At 45.6% G+C, this 19,385-nt stretch overlaps 1 protein-coding gene across 1 annotated transcript; it reads left to right on the top strand.

Moving 5' to 3' along the window:
* Positions 1-3,868: 3,868 nt before the first annotated feature.
* On the top strand, positions 3,869-4,813 carry LOC144366623 (olfactory receptor 2W3). The gene has a single exon (XM_078021069.1). It carries the CDS (start codon positions 3,869-3,871, stop codon positions 4,811-4,813), a length of 945 nt encoding a protein of 314 aa, XP_077877195.1.
* Positions 4,814-19,385: the final 14,572 nt, after the last annotated feature.

Below are 19,385 nucleotides of genomic sequence, written 5' to 3'. Positions count from 1 at the left end.
TCTGTCTCTGACACTGCCTTGCTGATTGCAGGGTCTCAGTTTCTCTTTATTTCATTATTTTCAACAAGTTTTAGCCTGTGACACCGTTTTGGCGTCTACAAGAGCATCATCAACATGGGCACATATGCGCAGTCTAAGGAATCAGTCACAAGATGTTCGATGTCCTTCTGGTTAGTTTGAAATTAAAATATAAACCGGCATAGGCTGACACCTCCTTTCATATCCAAAAGTAAAAAGAAGTAAAAATAAATAAAACAAGCTTTTTGTTCATGGGGCACCTCTGAAGTTCTTTCAGTAGGTGGACAATGGGTGTTTTTCTTTTTCATAGATAAAATTGTTAGCCAGAAGATGTCAACATACATTTGTCCTTTTTTTAGTAGATCCAAGCGTTTGTTTGCTTCTTGGCATGCAATACTTCTGGGGAGCAGGGGAGGGAAGCTAATGGCCCTGGGATTATGTCCTCTGAGCAACCCTGGATGGAGAACTCCAGTTTTACCTGTGTGAGGTATTACTTCCTTCTGATCTCCGAGGGCCAAATTCTCATGGTCCTCATTTTCTGCCTGAACCCTACGGGAGGCTGGAGCATTTGAGATGAGGCTTGCTGAGCCTGGTGGTTTCAGAAGTTTCCCAGAGCTTGGGGAGGCTGATGCACCTGGATCACCCTCAGATCCCTCTCAGATATTTCCTCAGGGGAGCTGCATCAACTCGCAATTGCCATAAACCCCTCTGCACACACGTGTGGCCCATTGGTTAGAGGAACTGGCTGAGCCTGAGGGCGCCCCCAGTTCCTCCCGTGCCTGGCACTGTGCATTAGGGGGGAGCAAATGGCCAGATGGCGACCTTCTGCATCCTGATTGGCTGTGACCCCTAGAAGTGCCCAGTGTGCAAGGAGAAATGGTGAGTGGGTTTCTGATTGAGAAGCTCATCTCAGAGATGTGCTCTTCCAAGTTGGTTTGCTGAAGAAAGAAGCTGAGCTGAGCCAAACCCCAGCTCAGCTTCTTTCTTCAGCCCTTGCCTGGAAAGCTCCATGCCCTGGGTTCCATCCCGGGTAATGGGAAAAAATCCCAAGGCTGCCTCAAAGGTGTGGAAGGAAAGAAAATGAAGAGCTTCCACTTGAAGAGTTTATGGACTATGACAGACACATCAAAGACAGGTGCACATAGGAACATGCATATCCAACCCAAGTTACTTAAGTAGAAGAAGCAGTAAAATGCGAAATTATATTAAAAGATTAGGTATAAAATTGCTTACAAGGTAACTCGTGAAAAACAATTTTTAAAAAAATGATGGAACTGGAGTTTGTTGGGGAAAAAAGAACTGAGATTTGACAGGCAGAACTAAGAAAATGGAATTTTATGGAAAACAAAACAAAACAGGCTCCAATGGGTTGAGGAGCCAGAGCCCCGGTGAGGGGGGCCTGTGCCCTTCTCTGAAAACAAGATCTCACTCTCCATCATCTGTCATTGCATTCATAATTTCTGTCAATTTTGAGTTCTTTAATCTTCAATGCTACAAAGTAAAATTATTTTTAAAATTCAAACAAAAATGATTTAGTTTTAATTTTACTTTTAAGATTATCTAGAAAAACTCAACCATATAACTACCTCCCCCCTCCAGGAACTGAAAAGGGCACTTCTTGGACTTGTGGCTTGCGAGTGGCCCTTTCTGAGACAGACAGTGAGTGCTTTGGAAAGCTTTCCCGCTGTATGACCAGCCCGAAGCCCCCCCCCCCCCCCCCGGAGAAACCCGCAGGACCTGCCAGTGGCCTGGCCCCCAACCCTCGCCCACAGCGGAGCAAGTGCGTTCCTAACGCCCGGCCTCCTGCCTCAGGGGCGCCCCACTCTCTGCGGGCTCAGCGGGGCGCTCTGTCGGGCAATTCCGTGTTTGCAGCGGGTTCTTGGCTTCTCCACTGTCACGGTGGTGGGCACCTGGCGGGGAACCCTCACCAGTTTAGTGCGCAGCCCTGCTGACCTAGTTTCCGCTTGGCTCGGTGAGGAGGAAGAGCTTCCCCAAGGTCAGGGAGCCCTGGCTGCAGCTCCAGGGGGAGCTGTCACCAGCTGGGGGCTCCCTGAGCCCAGCGCCCACTGCGCCCAGGTGTAAAGGGCTGTGGGAAATCTACCCTTTCTCCAGGAGAGAACATGGAAGAGTGTTGACGAGTCCACAAGAAATACAGAGAAACCCACCGTGTGCAGGAAAAGGTGGCCGATTATTTAATAGGATAACCTTGGCAGGGATGGTAGAAGGTGTTTGCAGAGCAAACTGCTGGGGTGCAGAGAGCCATGAGGACTGGGTCAGTGGCCGCAAGGGACCTCTCCATGCAGGGAATAGAGGATCCACTTTATTCTAGAGTGAGGATTCGGGGAGAAAACACTTGTCCTTCCCAGAAGGTAAAGGAGCCCTGCACTCCTTGGGGGCCATCTTCCACAGAGAGGCAAGTGTGGGTAGCAGGACAGGTGCTCCTGCCTCTCTGCTTGGATTTATTTTGATTGATTGATTGATTGATTTTTTGTGGGGGAGAGGGAGGTGATGTTTATTTCCTGTTTTGAAAAGTGATATTTGGGTCAAGTTTAAACTAATGTGACCAAAGGCACTACTCCAAGGTAACTCCCAGCAGGGATTATGAGTCTACTCCTCTCTCACACTTCCCTAAACTCTGGGTGTCACCCACATTTTTCAACTCTTAGATTAACCTATCAAAAAATCAGACGACATTATGCTCCAATTTGTATAGCCTCAGTCATCAGTGGGAACATTCCTAACACCTTCAAGTCACTGGGTTGTGAATCATTTATGATCCAGCGAGCTGTTCCAACTCATCTCTAATTTCTATGTTATTATTGGTTTTTCTTGCCAACATTTTGAAAAAATAATTGTACAAAGTAGTTTTTCGATTATCTTGTTGAGTTTCTACTATTGTCATTATTTTTCAGACTTTGTTAGAAGCAGAGATTCTTTAAAAAATATATTCTTAAAAAACTTCATTTCACCATTTTTAAGTACTGAAATTTGGCTTGTGGAATCTACTTAAGTTCAAGATGAGGAGGAAAAAGAGAGAAACGTCATCATACTTTCTTGGAGTAGTTGAACATTTTTAAATGTAATTTGGTTTGTTTTGGCATAAGGAATACAGCAGGGATCTACAACCCCTTTCTCCACCCCAAATGTCACGTCACTTATGTCACTCATTTTTTAATTACTGCTTAGATATATGTTAGTATAGTTTCTCCTTGTAGACTTTTCTTTTCCTTTTAAAAAAGGGAGGGGGCTTATTTGTTCTCTGCATGACACATCATCTTTATTTAAGACACACAGAAACTTCTATATTTACACACATCCATATATATATATGTTTGTGTGTATATATATTTATATTTATATTGTATATTTTTAAAAACATCTGTGCATAAGTGGACTGTGATGTTCAAGGATGAGCTGTATTGGTATTTCCTAAACCCTACCAGGTAGTTGTTTGGGGTGTTCTTTTGTGCCTCTGAGGTTTTGACAGGAGCTCAGGAACTTGTGGCTGTGGAAGAAGCAGAGGTTGGAGCTTGGCAGGTGTGTGCCTTTCCTCTCTGGAATGACAGAGCACAGTGATGGATACGGATGAAGATATCAGGCACATTCCCTGGGGCAGACCAGCTCTGCCTCTCCACATGTGACATTTACTTAACCCACAGGTGCCTCAGTTTCCTTTTCTATAATTTGGAGACAATAATCATAGCACAGCCTCCACACCACTGTTTAGGGCTTAGGTGAGTAAATAAACCTGCTCTGTGCTCCTCTAAGCCTGGCGAGGAGTCCATACTCCAGCACCAGCATACTCCAACACCACTACTGGTATTGACACCTCTCCTCAGGTGCAGTAGAGATGGATGGGACCAACCGCAGCACTCAGGGCCACTTCATCCTCCTGGGTTTCTCTGACCGCCCCCACCTGGAGAGGGTCCTCTTTGTGGTCATCCTGGTAGCCTACCTGCTGACCCTGGTGGGCAACAGCACCATCATCCTGGTGTCTCGGCTGGACCCCCGGCTCCACACGCCCATGTACTTCTTCCTCACCCACCTGTCCTTCCTAGACCTCAGCTTCACCACCAGCTCAATCCCCCAGCTGCTCTACAACCTGAATGGCCATGACAAGACCATCAGCTATGTGGGCTGTGTGGTCCAGCTCTTCCTGTTCCTGGGCCTGGGTGGAGTGGAGTGTCTGCTGCTGGCTGTCATGGCCTATGACAGGTTTGTGGCCGTCTGCAAGCCCCTGCACTACACGGTGATCATGAGTTCCAGGCTCTGCCTGGGCTTGGTGTCAGTGGCCTGGGGCTGTGGGATGGCCAACTCCTTGGTCATGTCTCCAGTGACCCTACGATTACCCCGCTGTGGGCACAACAAGGTGGACCACTTCCTGTGTGAGATGCCAGCCCTGATCCGCATGGCCTGCGTCAACACAGTGGCCATAGAAGGCACTGTCTTTGTCCTGGCCGTGGGCATCGTGCTGTCTCCCCTGGTCTTCATCTTGGTGTCCTACGGCCACATTGTCAGGGCTGTGTTCAGAATCCAGTCATCCTCAGGAAGACACAGAATCTTCAACACCTGTGGCTCCCACCTCACCGTGGTCTCCCTGTTCTACGGGAACATCATCTACATGTACATGCAGCCAGGAAGCAGGTCCTCCCAGGACCAGGGCAAGTTCCTCACCCTCTTCTACAACATCGTCACCCCCCTCCTGAACCCCCTGATCTACACCCTCAGAAACAAGGAAGTGAAGGGGGCACTGAGAAGGTTGCTGCTGGGGAACAGAAAGGGGGGCAAGGAGTGAGGCCCTGGGCTGTCCAGCATCCAGCCTCAGGGTCAGCTGCGTCGGGCCACTGCTGGCCTCTGAGCTGTGGAGCAGAACTGGTCTCAGCCTGTAGCTCTCAGCATCCTAGCAGGGCTGGCCTTCTGGAAACCTGTTTATGAGAGAACAGCACAGGGCCTGTCACCCACACCCAGGTGTGCAGACCTCACCCACCAGCTCCTATTAGGGCCTCACTGGAAGGAGCCCCTCTCTGAGTCCTGCTTCTGTAGTTTGTCGTTAGTTCACATTGTGCTCTCACATAGGCATTTTATCTAGAATCCCCCAGCTTTCTCTGGGCTCTTGGTGTGAACCACTGTCTCTTCCTGGATGGCATCAAAGGCTGAGTTCAGTGTGGCTTGGTGTTTTCTCTCCCATATTGCACCACAGGCTTACATGGGATTTCTGCCCTTTGTTGGACAGATAGATGAGTATGGTGGGTACACAAGTTTAAGAGGATGACTATAAGATGGGCCCACTGGCTGATACCCGCCCTCCAAGCTTTCTTTGCCAAAAAGCAATTTCCCTGCAGCCCTCCCTGGCCTAAGTGGACAGGATATTTCAAATTCATCAGCAAACTACCTGTTATCTGCATGGAAATGCAGGTAGGAATTAGCATTGATGAGTGGAACCCAAGAGAGTTTGAAGGGAGTGACTTTTATGACCCTTTTCCCAGACCAGATTCTGAAAGATAAGCATAATTCCTCCTAACCATAAAACCTGTAAGAATGTATAGTTAAGAATCCAGGCTGGGCACAGTGACACACACCTGTAATCCCAGCAACTCTGGAGGCTGAGGCAGGAGGATCACAAGTTCAAAGCCAGCCTTAGCAAAAGTAAGGTTGTAAACAACTCAGTGAGACCCTGTCTCTAAATAAAATACAAAAGAGACATTTACTTAACACACCAGTGTGGCTCAGTGGTCTAGTGCCCCTGAGTTCAATCCCAGGTACAAGAAAAAGAATGCAATTAGAACTGGTCAGCATGGGCCAAGGTGACGTAGGGTTGCCACGATAGTGGAGACTTGAAAGTCTGAGGTCACCCTGTTTTCAATCTAAAGTCAAGAGGCAGACCTGGGCTGGTCTTTCTGGAAACTTCTCTGGGACCCCCAATAAAACTGGAGTGCAGAAATGGTACACTGTCTCTCTCCTCTCTGAGTGGACCGAGTCTCTCACTTGAGAGTGTTTCCTTCCCCATTTTCCTATCCCTTCAGTAAACTCATGCCTGTTATTCTGACAGGCCTGAAACCTTTCTGATGTGATCACAGAGTCAGGGTTTGAAAGGAGTCTTTCCTGTGCCTCAGTTTCCCTGAAGGCCCCACACCTGTAACATCTTCTTCCCCAAACTTGGCCATTGTCCCTGATGTCTGGATTCATGTCTGGATTAACACTCTGGATTCATGAAGATTTTCACAATGACATTGATTTAGGCCTCATTTACATCTTGAAGCATGATGATTTTGCGGTTATGTTTTAATTTTGCTTGTGAGAAGCACCTGGTATTTGCCAGGGTCCCACCTGGTGCTCCCAGTTCAGCTCCCAGTTCATCTCACCTCTGTGCTTGTGAGAGGCCAGTGTGACAGGCATCCTTCCCACTGTACCCACTTGGTGCTTGTGATGCGGAGGTTGCATTAGGAGATTTGTTCAGGAGAAGAGAACCAGGATTTACCCAGGGCCTCTCTGACTCCAATCCCTGAGGCTCCTACTGCACAGGAACTTTTTTTTTTTTTTTTTTTTTTTTTTGAGAGAGAGAGAGAGAGAGAGAGAGAGAGAGAGAGAGAGAGAGAGAGAGAGAGGGAGGGAGATAGATTTTTTTAGTTTTCAGCGGACACAACATCTTTGTATGTGGTGCTGAGGATCGAACCAGGCCGCACGCATGCCAGGCGAGCGGGCTTACCGCTTGAGCCACATCCCCAGCCCCTGCACAGCAAACTTTCAAAGTGAAAAAGTCCTTCAGCCTTTGACAGGTGGAGACTCCCCAGGGCTCCTCCACTTGCTGTGCACACAGAACCCCTGAGAGCTGGGAGGCACACTCTGATTCAGGGGTCCTGGGAGGGCTGAGGGTCTGCACTTCCCTCATCCCCCAGGTGACACTCCTGGGACTCAGGTCACATTTTGAGGACCTAGGGGCAGGTCACCTTTGCCCTGAGGGCAGACACCTCTAGGGAAGAGCCAGGACAACAGACCAGGGAAAGGAGGTGGGAGAAGGTGGCCCAGGCTCCTCTGCCACCACAGCCCTTCCCTGCCCTGTTTCTTCCCTCGCCTCCTTGGCGGGGTGCTAGCCCACCCCACCTCTCATTTCCTCCTCTCCACACCACAAGTCACAAGGCACCAGCCCGGGGGTGGGGTTAAGTGGAACCAAACCAGAGCTCCCTGGAGGGGCTTCCTGGGCTTCAGGGGAACCCAGGTGTGAATAGGCAAGTCCCCTGTGTAAAGGATTAAGGGTGTGGTCGGGCTGAGGGTGAATGGGCAACTGGGCTCCCTGTGAGACCCTCCCCAGAATGAAACCCAAGAGTCCTGCTGGAGCTGAGCCAGCCCTGGGAGGGGTTCCTGGGAATGGGGCAGAGCTCCTGGACCCCTGGGACCCTCCTCCTTTTGGAAGAAGCTCACTAGTGTTCTGAGTGGACTCCATGCTCCTTGTCCCCAGGCAGCTTGGAAGGTGCCAAACTCCCAGCCTCTGTAAAAATATCCAGGAGAGAGCAAAGTGTTGCCAGTTTTGACCTCGAGGCTGGGTCCTTTCTCAGAACTGTAGAAGCAAAACAGTGTAACAGTGACTGGGCACCTTTTGAAATAGCTCTGAGGCTTATTTTTAAAAAGGACTGTTTTCCTTTTCCTCTTCTCCCAGCTTTCCCTCTCCCTAACTGGGGGTGGGAACAAGATTATCTTTGAGTTATCTGTGCCTCACAGAAGCCAGACGTCTGCTGAGGATCTAGGAAGTGGTTATCTCCCAAATTAACAAGTGAATCCTAACACACCCCTAGGGCGCTGGAGATTGCCTGTCGGGGCACTCTTGGAATGCAGCCTTTGAATAGCTCCTTTAAAGTCCCCCTGCTGTTCCTGCTGATGGGCAGAATCACAGCCTCTGGGACTGAAGTCCCCTGTGTTTCTCCTTTGCCAGCAAAGCAATAACACTTATTTTCCCTTTTCTCAAAACCGTGTTCTCGTTATTGAATTGGCTTGGGAATAAGAACTGAGCTTTTGGTTGCAACACAATCAAAATGCCAGTTGAGAAGCCAAGGAGAATTTGATTCTTGGCCAAGAACAGGATGAGTAAAAGCTGGACTCCCAAGTGAATTTCTCACCCTTAAAATGGGGCAGCATCTACATATTATGGAAAACATTTGGCCTTTGGTTTTTTGGAATTGGTTTATTTCACTTAGCCTTATATTCTCCAACTCCATACACTTACTGGCAAATGCTATCAGATCATTCTTCTTTAAAGCTGAGTAACATTCCATCATATATATATATATATATATATATATATATATATATATAAAGAAAATGTGATATATATATATATATATAATTTTCTTTATCCATTCATCTATTGAAGAACACCTAAGTTGGTTACATAATTTTGCTATTGTGAATTGAGCTGCTATAAACATTGGGGTACGAAGGGCACTAGAGAAGAATAGAGTTATCTCAGATTAGGTAGAAGGAAATGAAGGGAGGGGAGAGGAAGGGATGTGGGAATAGGAAGGACAGTAGAATGAAACAGACAATATTTCTTTTCTTTTTTTTTTTTTAAGAGAAAGTGAGAGAGGAGAGAGGAGAGAGAGAGGAGAGAGAGAGAGAGAATTTTTTTTTAATATTTATTTTTTAGTTCTCGGCAGACACAACATCTTTGTTGGTATGTGGTGCTGAGGATTGAACCCAGGCCGCACGCATGCCAGGCGAGCGTGCTACTGCTTGAGCCACATCCCCAGCCCCAGACATTATTTCTTTATGTATATATGTGACTACATGACCAATGTGATTCTACAACATGTACACTCGGAAAAATGAGAAATCATATCCCATCTATGTATGATATATCAAAGTACATAAATGCATTCTACTGTCATGTATAACTAATTAAAACGAATTAAAAAAATAAATTTAAAAAATAAAAAAAAATGGGGCAGCAATTAAGGTAGGGTAAAAGGAATGAGGGGGAGGGCTGGTTGCGAAGGGGAGAGACATTCAAGTGTGTTATTGTGATGAAGTCAGAGTTGTCTGGTGGTCACTCTGCCAGCATATTAACTCCAGGTTCACCAGCCCCTGAAGAGGGACTCTGGCCTTAAGCAGCCTGACCTCTGGATAGGATAAGGGCGGGTGGAAATTCAGTGAGACCTTCCAGGCTGGCCAGGACCAGGCAGGTAACAAATGTGGTTTGCTTAACTCTGTTTCAGAGCAGAGACTTTCAGGGAAACTGGGGCCCTGGGAACTCCCTTCAAACCCTGATTTTTGCCATCAAGTCAGAAAGATTTCAGGCAAGATTTTATTAGGAGGGATGGAAAGGGAAAAGGGACAGTCTCCAGGGAGAGAGGGTCCTCCCAGACAGGACAGGACAGCATGCCCCCCCCTGCCCTCTAGTTTTATTGGGGTCCCAGGGAAGTTTCCAGAATCCTGCTCAAGGCCACCTTCTGACTTTGGATCGACAGCACAGGAAGTGCATGGACCTCCTCCATGAGATGGGGTGGTGCTCACTGAGGACAGAATCGCAGAATTTGCCCCCATTTCCTGCATCCTCTGTTGGTTCCTTGCACTTTGAAGAGCCCTCAGCAAGCTTCCCTTTTGTCCTGGGCACACTGAAGAGGACTGTAATAAAGAAAGCTCCTGGATTCTAGTAGGGACAGAGGGTGTCAAGATGCCAGGACACGCAGGTAGCAGTGAAGCCAGAATCAGACAGGCAGTCAGGATAGATAGGTAAATGGAGTCAGATTGCATCAAGGACGCCTATTGGAGTGAGTCTGGGAAGTTGGAGGCTGTCCCCTGAGGGACTGAAAGGCCTTCAGAGCCCTTCCTCCACCCTATCAAGATAACCGGCTGAGGTAAACCTGTCCCAGGGATTGCCCCTCCCTATAGGGAGTTGTGAAAGTTGTTGATTAATGTTTCCTGGGCTGCTCCATCTGGCCCTTCCACTCCCATCTGCTTCTCACCTTTTGGCCATCCACTGAGCATCTCCTGGGCCTGGTCAGGTGCATAGGAAGGAGAGACCAGGGGAAGAGAGCAGGAGAACTCAGGAAGCCTAGGCAGGACACCCTCGCTTCCTAGGATACCAGGATATCAGCTAGAGCCCCCTACTCCCTCCTGCAGAAGTCTATGTACCCCCTTTTAAATAAACCCTATTTATATGCCTGCCTTGGTGTGCTTCTCTAATGCCATACTTCAACATGGGAGGGAGCAGAACTCACCACCCTTAACTGGTGGTATCAGCAGCATGGCTGGGCACAGACGCTGTGCCTTCTAGATGCTAGAACCTAGAAACCTGTGCATATAGTCAGTTGATCCCAGTTTAGGACTATGTATGATTGGGCCATCTAAGTTGTTCCCACCAGGCTTATAAAACCAAGAATAATTGGGGTCTGCTGAAAATAGGTCTGACTTGAGCCAACTGAAAGATGATCACAATCTCACCTACTTTTTGGACCTGCGTCATTAGCTAAATGAGGATATTATGGCTGAAGTGAGGACAGGCCTCATGTTCCTCCACAGTTTTACTGCAGAGCTGGACCTGACTCTAACTCAAGGAGGACTTCTGTGGACATAGACAAACATGTTGGAGAAAAGAGCACATATTGGGTGGAATAATACATGCAAACACTGATAAACAGTTATTGGCTTCTCAGGGACATTGGGTGGAAAAGAGTTTGATTTCACAGATTGAAAACAGAAAGACACAAGGCTATGACCTTATACTTAAATTTCCATCACTCCAGACTCAGAAACGCTCTTATGGACGCTCTGGCCCATAGAAAGGGAGATTGTGGCCAAAAGCTATGCAACACCGCCACCTGGAGGAAGTAGCAAAGATAGCACTTCATCCCACCGTCCGCAGGTGTGACTTGGAGGTAGCTGCGGTGTCCCCACTTGCCTTCTCACTTTTCCAGTGCAGGTCAGACCTAGAAGTTGCAGTGTGTCATCAGCAACAGAGTGGCAGTAATCGCTGCTCGAGAAGTGAGCACTTCTCCTTAGCTTTCTTCATTCTCCTGCAAGCCCACAGTCCTCAGGTGGTATAAATAGGGCTGATCATAGGTGTACCAATGAAGCTCAGCTATAATGTGAAGCACAGGTGTTACAGCTCCATTGCAGGTGACATGGACGTTTGCTTGGTCAAATTTTAGTCAGGATTATGACTCATCCTTATGAAATGCACTTATAGCAAAGAACCCTTGCTACATCAGCTTAGGTAGAAATTCCTGGGCTGATCCCTGATCAGGGTCCTGGTCCCTCACCTTCCCACAGGTAGCCACTTACCATCCTGGGCAGGCTTCAGCAATCGTCCCATTAGGTCAACTTAGCCAGAGATCCCTTAGGCTGGTGCTTGGATTTAGCCACCTTCCCTACAGATCCCGCACCACTCCATCCCCACTTGCTGCTCTCAGAGCTGAGCCCAGTCCCTCTCAGGCCTGAACCCTAAGGCCCAGTACAGTGGTCCTTATCTATAGTTTTCCTACTTCATGTTAATTCCTATCACTGAATGATTCTTCTCAGCAAAAACATCACAATAATGTAAAACTGTCAGAGCCTTCTCCCAGAGACCATGGAGAAAATATGACAGCTGGAATAACGAGCAGCTGGAAGGGGGAGAACCGCAGTGTCTCTTAAAGTGGCCCTTTATTATTTATTGACATTTTTAAACTTCATGGAGGAATAGTTTACTGACAACCTTTTAACAATGATCTTTGGGTAAAGGAAGATATCAGTACAGGTAGATTCACTAGTAAAGGGATATCAACAGAAACGCCTGTTTTCCTGAAAGCAACGTATAGCAGCAAATGCACCAACATAGATATGGGACAGTCCAGGAGCCAGGGCCATTTTATGTGTGCTTGTGGGGATTTCAGATGACACACCCGGGAGGGCCACCGTAAATCAGAGGCCATATGCAGGACGGCCAGCAGGAGGCACTCTGCTCACTGCGGAGTGTAGAAAACTGTCCCACCGAATCAAGGACAGGGTTCTAAACTCAGGAAAGTGGATGAAGCCTTCTGGACCCCAGCACAGCACAGAGCGCAGGACGAGATTGCAGAGGTGTGAGAGAGAGAGGCCTCGGGAGGTGCTGGGAAGGAAACCCTCCAGCTCCAGGTCATCTAGGCCGACTGGGGAATTAAACTGGCACACAGAGATTAAGGGAGAGGGCTGGGATATAGCTCAGTTGGTAGAGGGCTTCCCTCACATGTACAAGGCTCTGGGTTCAATCCCCAGCACCACCAAAGAGAGACAGATTAAGGGAGAAAAGCTATTCAGTGACTTGCATGTGCGTGGGAGTCGCCCTCAAGTCGAGACCTAGAGAAGGGCCAGGTAACTGAGATGGCAGAGCCTCTTGAGCTACAGAAAGGGCGTGGGCGTCTGGCATGGTGGAGGGAAGGGAGCAATCCAGGGAATGAGGGTGGCCTTGCTGTACAGATAGGTCTGCGAGTGCCAGCACTGTGGGGTGCAGCCCTCTTCCTGGAAGACACCTTCACTGATACAATTTCCTCCCCAAACGGGGCTCGTCAGAGCCACTCCTGTGCCTGTAGTTGCTCAAAAGAACAACCTTGGAATCAATAGGCCAGCAGGCATATTGGGGGGGGGGCTACTTTGGTCTTTAGAGTCATAATTTAGGGTGGCATGTGATGAGCCCCAACATCTGGTTGATTCTTCTTTCTTTCCAAGGCACCCACTTGGGAAGGGTCTGCCAACGCTGTAGGCTTCTGAAGGCCTCCTCTAGCACAGCTGATTGTCCCTAATTCCATTCCCCTTGTGCAGTCCTGACACAGCCACTGTCCCTCACTCCAGCATGCAGAGGGCACTCATCTGTGTTTCTAGATACACCCTGGTCAACCCCAGTCTGGAGGTTTACTAAGTCTAATGTGTTAACTTGACGCTGAGACCCAAATACTTTTTGCTTAGAGGAGCAAAAAGTCAATCTTGGCTCATGGTTTCAGAGATTTAGTCCATGGTCAGCCAATGCCACTGCTCTGGGTGGGTCTTAGGTGGGGCAGAGCATCACCTTGGTGGAAGGGCATGGAGAAGGAAACCTGCTCAGGTGTGAGATGAGCTTCTGTCATAGCAATCACTTCCTATCTGCAGAAGAGGGTGTTCAACAGGCCATCACCTTTGCTTGTGGGCTATGTTGGGTTTTGATTGCTGCTTGGGTTTCTTTTGGGGTGGGGGGCTTTTGCTCAGTTTCTGCTGTAGTATTATTTATTCACATTTTACAGCATATATTTATAACATATAACATATTTATAACATATAAACTTTTCTCTATTTCCTGCAGCCAAGGTGTTAATGGACAGGTCCCAGACTTCACCCCAGTTCTTCTCTCTTGCTGGGCCTTCTTTCAAAAGGGCAACTATAACTGTGACCACTCTGCATGGTGACCCACAGTGCTCTTAGTCTTCTGACTTACATTCAGTTCCAGGGTCATCCCCAAAGTGAACATTGTTCTTCACCATGTGCACCTCCCCAAAAGCATTAATCTCTAGGATATATAATGAACTCAAAAAACTTAACACCAAAAACCCACAAATACCTCAATCAATAAGTGGGCTAATGAACTGAACAGACACTTCACAGAAGAAGAAACACAATAGATCAACAAATATATGAAAAAATGTTCAACATCTCTAGCAATTAGAGAAATGCAAATCAAAACTACACTAAAATTTCATCTCATTCCTGTCAGAATGGCAAATATCAAGAATACAGGCAACAATAAATGATGGTGAGATGTGGGGAAAAGGTGCACTCAAATATTGCTGGGTGGGACTGCAAATCGGTGCAACCACTATGGAAAGCAGTATGGAGATTCCTCAGAAAACTTGTAATGGAACCACCATTGACCCAGCTATCTCATTCCACCGTTTATACCCAAAGGATTTAAAATTAGCAACTACTGTGATGCAGCCACATCAATATTTATAGCAGCTCAATTCATAATAGCTAAACTATGGAACCAACCTAGGTGCCCTTCAATAGATGAAATGGATAAAGAAAATGTGGTATAAATATTCAATGGAATATTACTTAACTTTAAAGAAGAATGAAATTATGGCACTTCCCAGTAAATGGATGGAGTTGGAGTATATAAAATAAGCCAATCCCAAAAAACTGAAGGCCGAATATTCTCTCTAATATGTGGATACTGATTCACAATAAGGAACTAGAGAAGAACAGTATACTTTAGATTAGATAGAGGGAAGTGAAGGGAGGGGAGGGGAGGAGATGTTTGGATAAGAAAGATAGTAGAATGAAACATACATTATTACTTTATGTATATATGTGACTGCAGGACCAATGTGATTCTGCAACATGTACACTCAGAAAAATGAGAAATTATATCCTTCTATGTATGATATATCAAAGTGCATAAATGCATCCTACTGTCATGCAGAACCAATTAAAACGAACAAATTTTTTTTAAAAAAATTGTTTCTCTGCCATCATAAAATTCGGGTGGTTTTGATTACTTTCATTTTCATTGTTTTTATTTTGGAGAATGCATGACGAAATGTGGACATGGGTAGCTACAGTGTGCTGTGAAAGCCCCCCACTTCTCCTTGGGAGTTTTAGTGGGAGGTCTCTTCACTATGTGACCCAGGCATGGCCATGGTGCAGAGCCACCAGCAAAGGAATGCTGTCCTGAGGTCCTGAGATGGAGACTGGTTCACCCCTCAGTGTGACAGCAATACGGACAGCCAAGCTGAGAGCCCCGGAGAGCAGACTGGAGATGGCTGACTAAGGCCTTCAGATAGGACAGCCCAGACAGCAGTATTCTTAAATTTTCAAAATCAAAGGGGAATCCACACTTGACACATACCATGTAGCTGTCTGTGGAAAGGTCTTGCTGCTCTTCACAGTTTTGAAGGAGGCTCCCTGGCATGTGAGAGCAGGGAAGCAAGGGCCAGCGATGTGTGAGGCACTTTGTGCTCAAAAAACTGGCCCCAAACAGCACAGCAAACAGCAAAGCCAAGCAAGGGAAAGGAAAGATGCACACAGAAGGTGGGAAAGAGAACTGACCTCAGGAAGCCAATTTCAAGACGTATTAGAAAGGATATGTGCTGAAATAAAAATATGCTGTGCAGAGATATTCAGTTCATCAAAGTAAAATATATTCCTGTAATTAAAAATATGGTAAGAAATCCAACAGAAGGGCTCGATGATCAGAGTGAGGAAATAGTCCAACAAGCAATCTATAATCAGAAAGAAATGAAAATAAGAGAAAAAAACAGAAAATTGATACAGAAGATGGAACACTAAGTAATAACAGTAGTCTTAAAAGTTGGGGCTGGGATTGTGGCTCAGAGGCAGAGTGCTTGCCTAGCACGCCTGGGACCCAAGTTTGATCCTCAGCACTACATAAAAATAAAGCATTGTGTTGGGTCCATCTTCACCTAAAAAAATAACTATTAAAAAAAGTAGAAAATAGAGGAAAGGAATCACTAATGGGATCAGTTGACAGCATTTACGTGAAAGTCAGGTATTACCACATTAAAAGGCTTTCTGAGACCACGGTAAGGTGGTGAAGATGGTTAACTATTCATAACATGCAAGGAAAGCAATTTCTCCATAAGCTTCTGCAGAGGCTAAAAGGAAGAAGTACAATGGCTTTCAGTTTCTCACCAACAAATTGAAATTGGAGATTTTCAAAGTAGAATATTGTCGCTAATCCAAATGTCATTCACACAGAGGCTAAAATAAATATTTTTAAGGTCATAAAAGTTTAACTTCTCTAGGAAACTTTTTATTTTTTATTTTATTTATTTTTTTTAAAGAGAAAGTGAGAGAGATAGAAAGATAGAGAGAATTTTTAATATTTATTTTTTAGTTTTCGGCAGACACACAACTTCTTTATTTGTATGTGGTACTGAGGATCGAACCCGGGCCGCACGCATGCCAGACGAGCGCACTACCACTTGAGCCACATCCCCGGCCCCTAGGAAACTTTTTAAAAGACTCTGTGTTTCTGTAAAAATAGAAAATAGAAGATGTGAGTTAAGGGGTGCAGGTCCAACAAGCAGCCGGGGAAGGTCTGGGAGCTGAGATGGGGCTGTGCCTGTGACATGGAGGACGACCAGGGCAGAGCAGGCCGAGCTGACCCCAGCAGACACAGATGTCAGTCTAGACTCATATACAACCTGATGAGTGACTTTTCTGAGGTGTAGATAAGTTAAGCAATAGTTATTCTCTAGATTTCACACTCTCAAGGTATAATTGTAGTGAACTATGTTTGTGCATGATCATTAACTTGAAATGCCTTCTCTCTGCTCTAAAGAGTATGAAATAATTTATTCCCAACCCATATTTGTGCAGCCTTATATGTTTTATTCCGGTGATTTATAAGCACTGAATCCTCTATTGGGAATATCCAACTCTCCATTTTTGCATATTCTGCTGATTTCCTGTCTGTAGCAGTATTTCTTTTCTTTTTGATACAATCTTAGTTTTTCCATTTGACGTATTTACTATTCTTCTTGCTGTAATATTAGAGAAATAAGAATAAATTTCAGTATTTCTAAGTTGTGCTCTAGAACTCTGCTCTCGGATCTACCAAGGGGAAGAAGAGGGAGCCATTGCAGACACTAAGACTTAAATGACTAAATGATCCAGTCACATCTAGTGTGGGAAGCTCAGTGCTCAGAGCATGGACAGACGGTGTTTGGGGACCTACATAGAGGAACTGCAGCAAGATCCCTGTTTTGGAGAGAATGTGCTCAGCAAGTTTAGAGCACGAACTTGCCCCCAGTCTCCTGGGACAGAACTGGGAGCCTGGGGCCTCATTAAGCCCTCTGCTTCTTCCTCTAGTTGCTTCCAGCAATTAGCGTGTTTTCTGTTTCTTGTGTTCTCTGTGTCTCCTGGTACAGCCTGTCTGTTGAACTGAGCAGGAAAAGACAGCCAAGGGTCTTCTGTTTGCTTGGAAGCGTAGGAATTGCAAGGTGATTTGTTAGTTTTTGTTGCATGCAGTACTGGGCACTGGACCCAGGGTTGGTCCACCACTGAGCCACATCCCCAGCCCTTTTTATTTTGAGACAAGGTCTTGCTAAGTTGCTGAAGCTGGCCTGGAACTTGTGATCCTTCTGTGTCACTCAGCCTTGTAGCTGGGATTACAAGCAGGACTACAGTGCCTGGCCAAATTGAAGATTTTGATTGATTTTTCTGCCTGGTTTTATTTGAGAAATGTATTTGATGATTTCATTTTCATGAAATTGATGCAATCCCACTGGCAAATCTCTTTATTTACTTATTTATTTTTTTGTTGGCACAAACTCGTATTAATGAATTAGGAATATACTTACATAAAGAAGCTTTTAAGTAACATTTCCTAGTGAACTTCTGAATCTCTGTGTTAATTAAACTACAGATGTGGGCTGACTTTGCTGTTTCAGACAGGGAAGAAATTAGCCTCAAGGATTCATGCTGCTCCCCAGAGAACATGCCTCCTGATGCCCATGTGAGTCCATGGGAAGACTCAGGGGAGCCTTCATCTGCCCTGGGCATGGTAAGAAAGTGGAGATGAGGAAGCATTGTTCTCACCTCTTTGCCCACAGGTGTGGGTTGCAAGGCTTGTGACAATAAAATACCACTGGAGGCTGGGTGTGCTGGCACATGCCTATAAAACTGGCAGCTGGGGAGGCTGAGATAGGAGGACTAGAGTTCAAAGCCAGCCTCAGCAACAGCAAAGTTCTAAGCACCTCAATGAGACCCTGTCTCTAAATAAAATACAAAGTAGGGCTGAGAGTGTGGCTCTGTGATCCAGTGGCCCTGAGTTCAATTCCAGGTATTAAAAACAATTATGAAAATTACGGATTACTCTACATTTTTGGTTTAAAGAAGCTTATGAGGACATTCCTTATCAAGGGGGAAAAAAATACAACTCTGGTTTTCTTGTTTTCTGTCACAGGCCAGAGGAAAAACGTGGTTGTACAAAACAGAAGTGTGACTGATTCCCTGTAATTTCTCCTCTGTCCCTCCCTTGAGCCCAGGGATCCCATGGGGAATGTGAATGCCCTGGAGTACCAAGCCCTGTAGCATTCATTGTTGCTTGGATACTTGATGACTGTCATTCTAACTCAAGTGAGAAGGAACCTCAGAATAGTTTTCATTTACAGTTTTCTGTGGGTTCAATATATTGAACATCTTTTTCATATGACTAATGGTCTTGAGAATATTCTGTTTACCTCATTTGCCCCTTTATTGATTGGGATATTTGGTCTTTGGTGTTAAAAAATTTTTTAAATTTCTTTACATATTCTGCATACTCATCTCCTATTGGAGGAGCAGCTGGCAATGACTTTCTTTCATTCTGTGGGTTCTCTCTCCTCATTGTTTATTGTTTCCTTTGCTGTGCAGAAGTTCTTAATTTGATTCCCCTTATTTTATTCTTTGTAAAATTTCCTGAGCTCTAGCAGATCCATTGAGGAAGTCTTTGCCTGCACTTAAATGTTGGTCCTATATTTTTCTGTAGCAGTTGCAATTTTTTTGGTGTAATATCTAGATTTTTGATCCATTTTGAGTTAACTTTTGTGCAGAGGTAGAGATGGGGATCTCATCTCATTCTCCTATGTCTGGATATTCAGTTTCCTGGCACCATTTGCTAACAAGGCTGTCTTTCCTCTGACATAATTTTGGGGACTTTGTCAAGAATTTGATGACAAACTGTGGCTTTGTCTCTGTGTCTTTTATTCTATTCTAGTGGTCCAGTACCTGTTTTTATTGTAGTACCATGCTGTTTTGGTTACTATAGCTCTGTAGTGTAATTCAAAATCAGATATTGTGATGTGGGCAGCATTGCTCTTTTTTGTTCCGGATTGCTCTAGCAATTCTGGGTATTTAACTATTCCATATGACTTTTAAGGTTTTTTTCCCACTATTGCTGAAAAATCCTGTAATAATGTCATTGAAAAAAAAATACAATGATGAAAATACATACTCACACATATACATATATACATATACCTAATATTGGAGGTGAAAATCAAAGTTAACACAGTGGGAACCTAGAAGAAATAATACATGAAGAATCTTCTTTTTACCAAGAATATTAATCAAAAGAAGTTAAAAATGCTGGTCAATTTAAGGTACTTGTTTGACCCAGAAAAATAAAGACAAAACTGTAAAGTCCACCAAAGTAGAGAATCAGATAAAAGACACCTGAGCAGAGGGGGGTTAAAGAACTGCAGGCTCAGTGCTGGGCAAATGGTTGGAAGTAAAGCGTCCCCTCCAGCAGGTCCAGGAAGGCTGGAGAAACTGTCCATCTCAACCCATAGCATGAGACATGTGGTTGTGGATGTGACTGAGAATAACTAAGTCCCATGAAGACACAGGCTCATCTCCTCCAGAGAGAGGTGGCAGGATCATCATGG

This window comes from Ictidomys tridecemlineatus, chromosome 1 (genome assembly GCF_052094955.1).
Source record: "Ictidomys tridecemlineatus isolate mIctTri1 chromosome 1, mIctTri1.hap1, whole genome shotgun sequence".
In the NCBI taxonomy this organism is placed as follows: Eukaryota; Metazoa; Chordata; class Mammalia; order Rodentia; family Sciuridae; genus Ictidomys; species Ictidomys tridecemlineatus.
The sequence above is the reverse complement of the archived record's forward strand: the minus strand, read 5'-3'. Positions and strand labels throughout refer to the sequence as shown.

Coding starts and splice junctions, on each gene's coding strand:
- LOC144366623 (XM_078021069.1), top strand. CDS start 3,869: ATGGATGGGACCAACCGCAGCACTCAGGGCCACTTCATCCTCCTGGGT.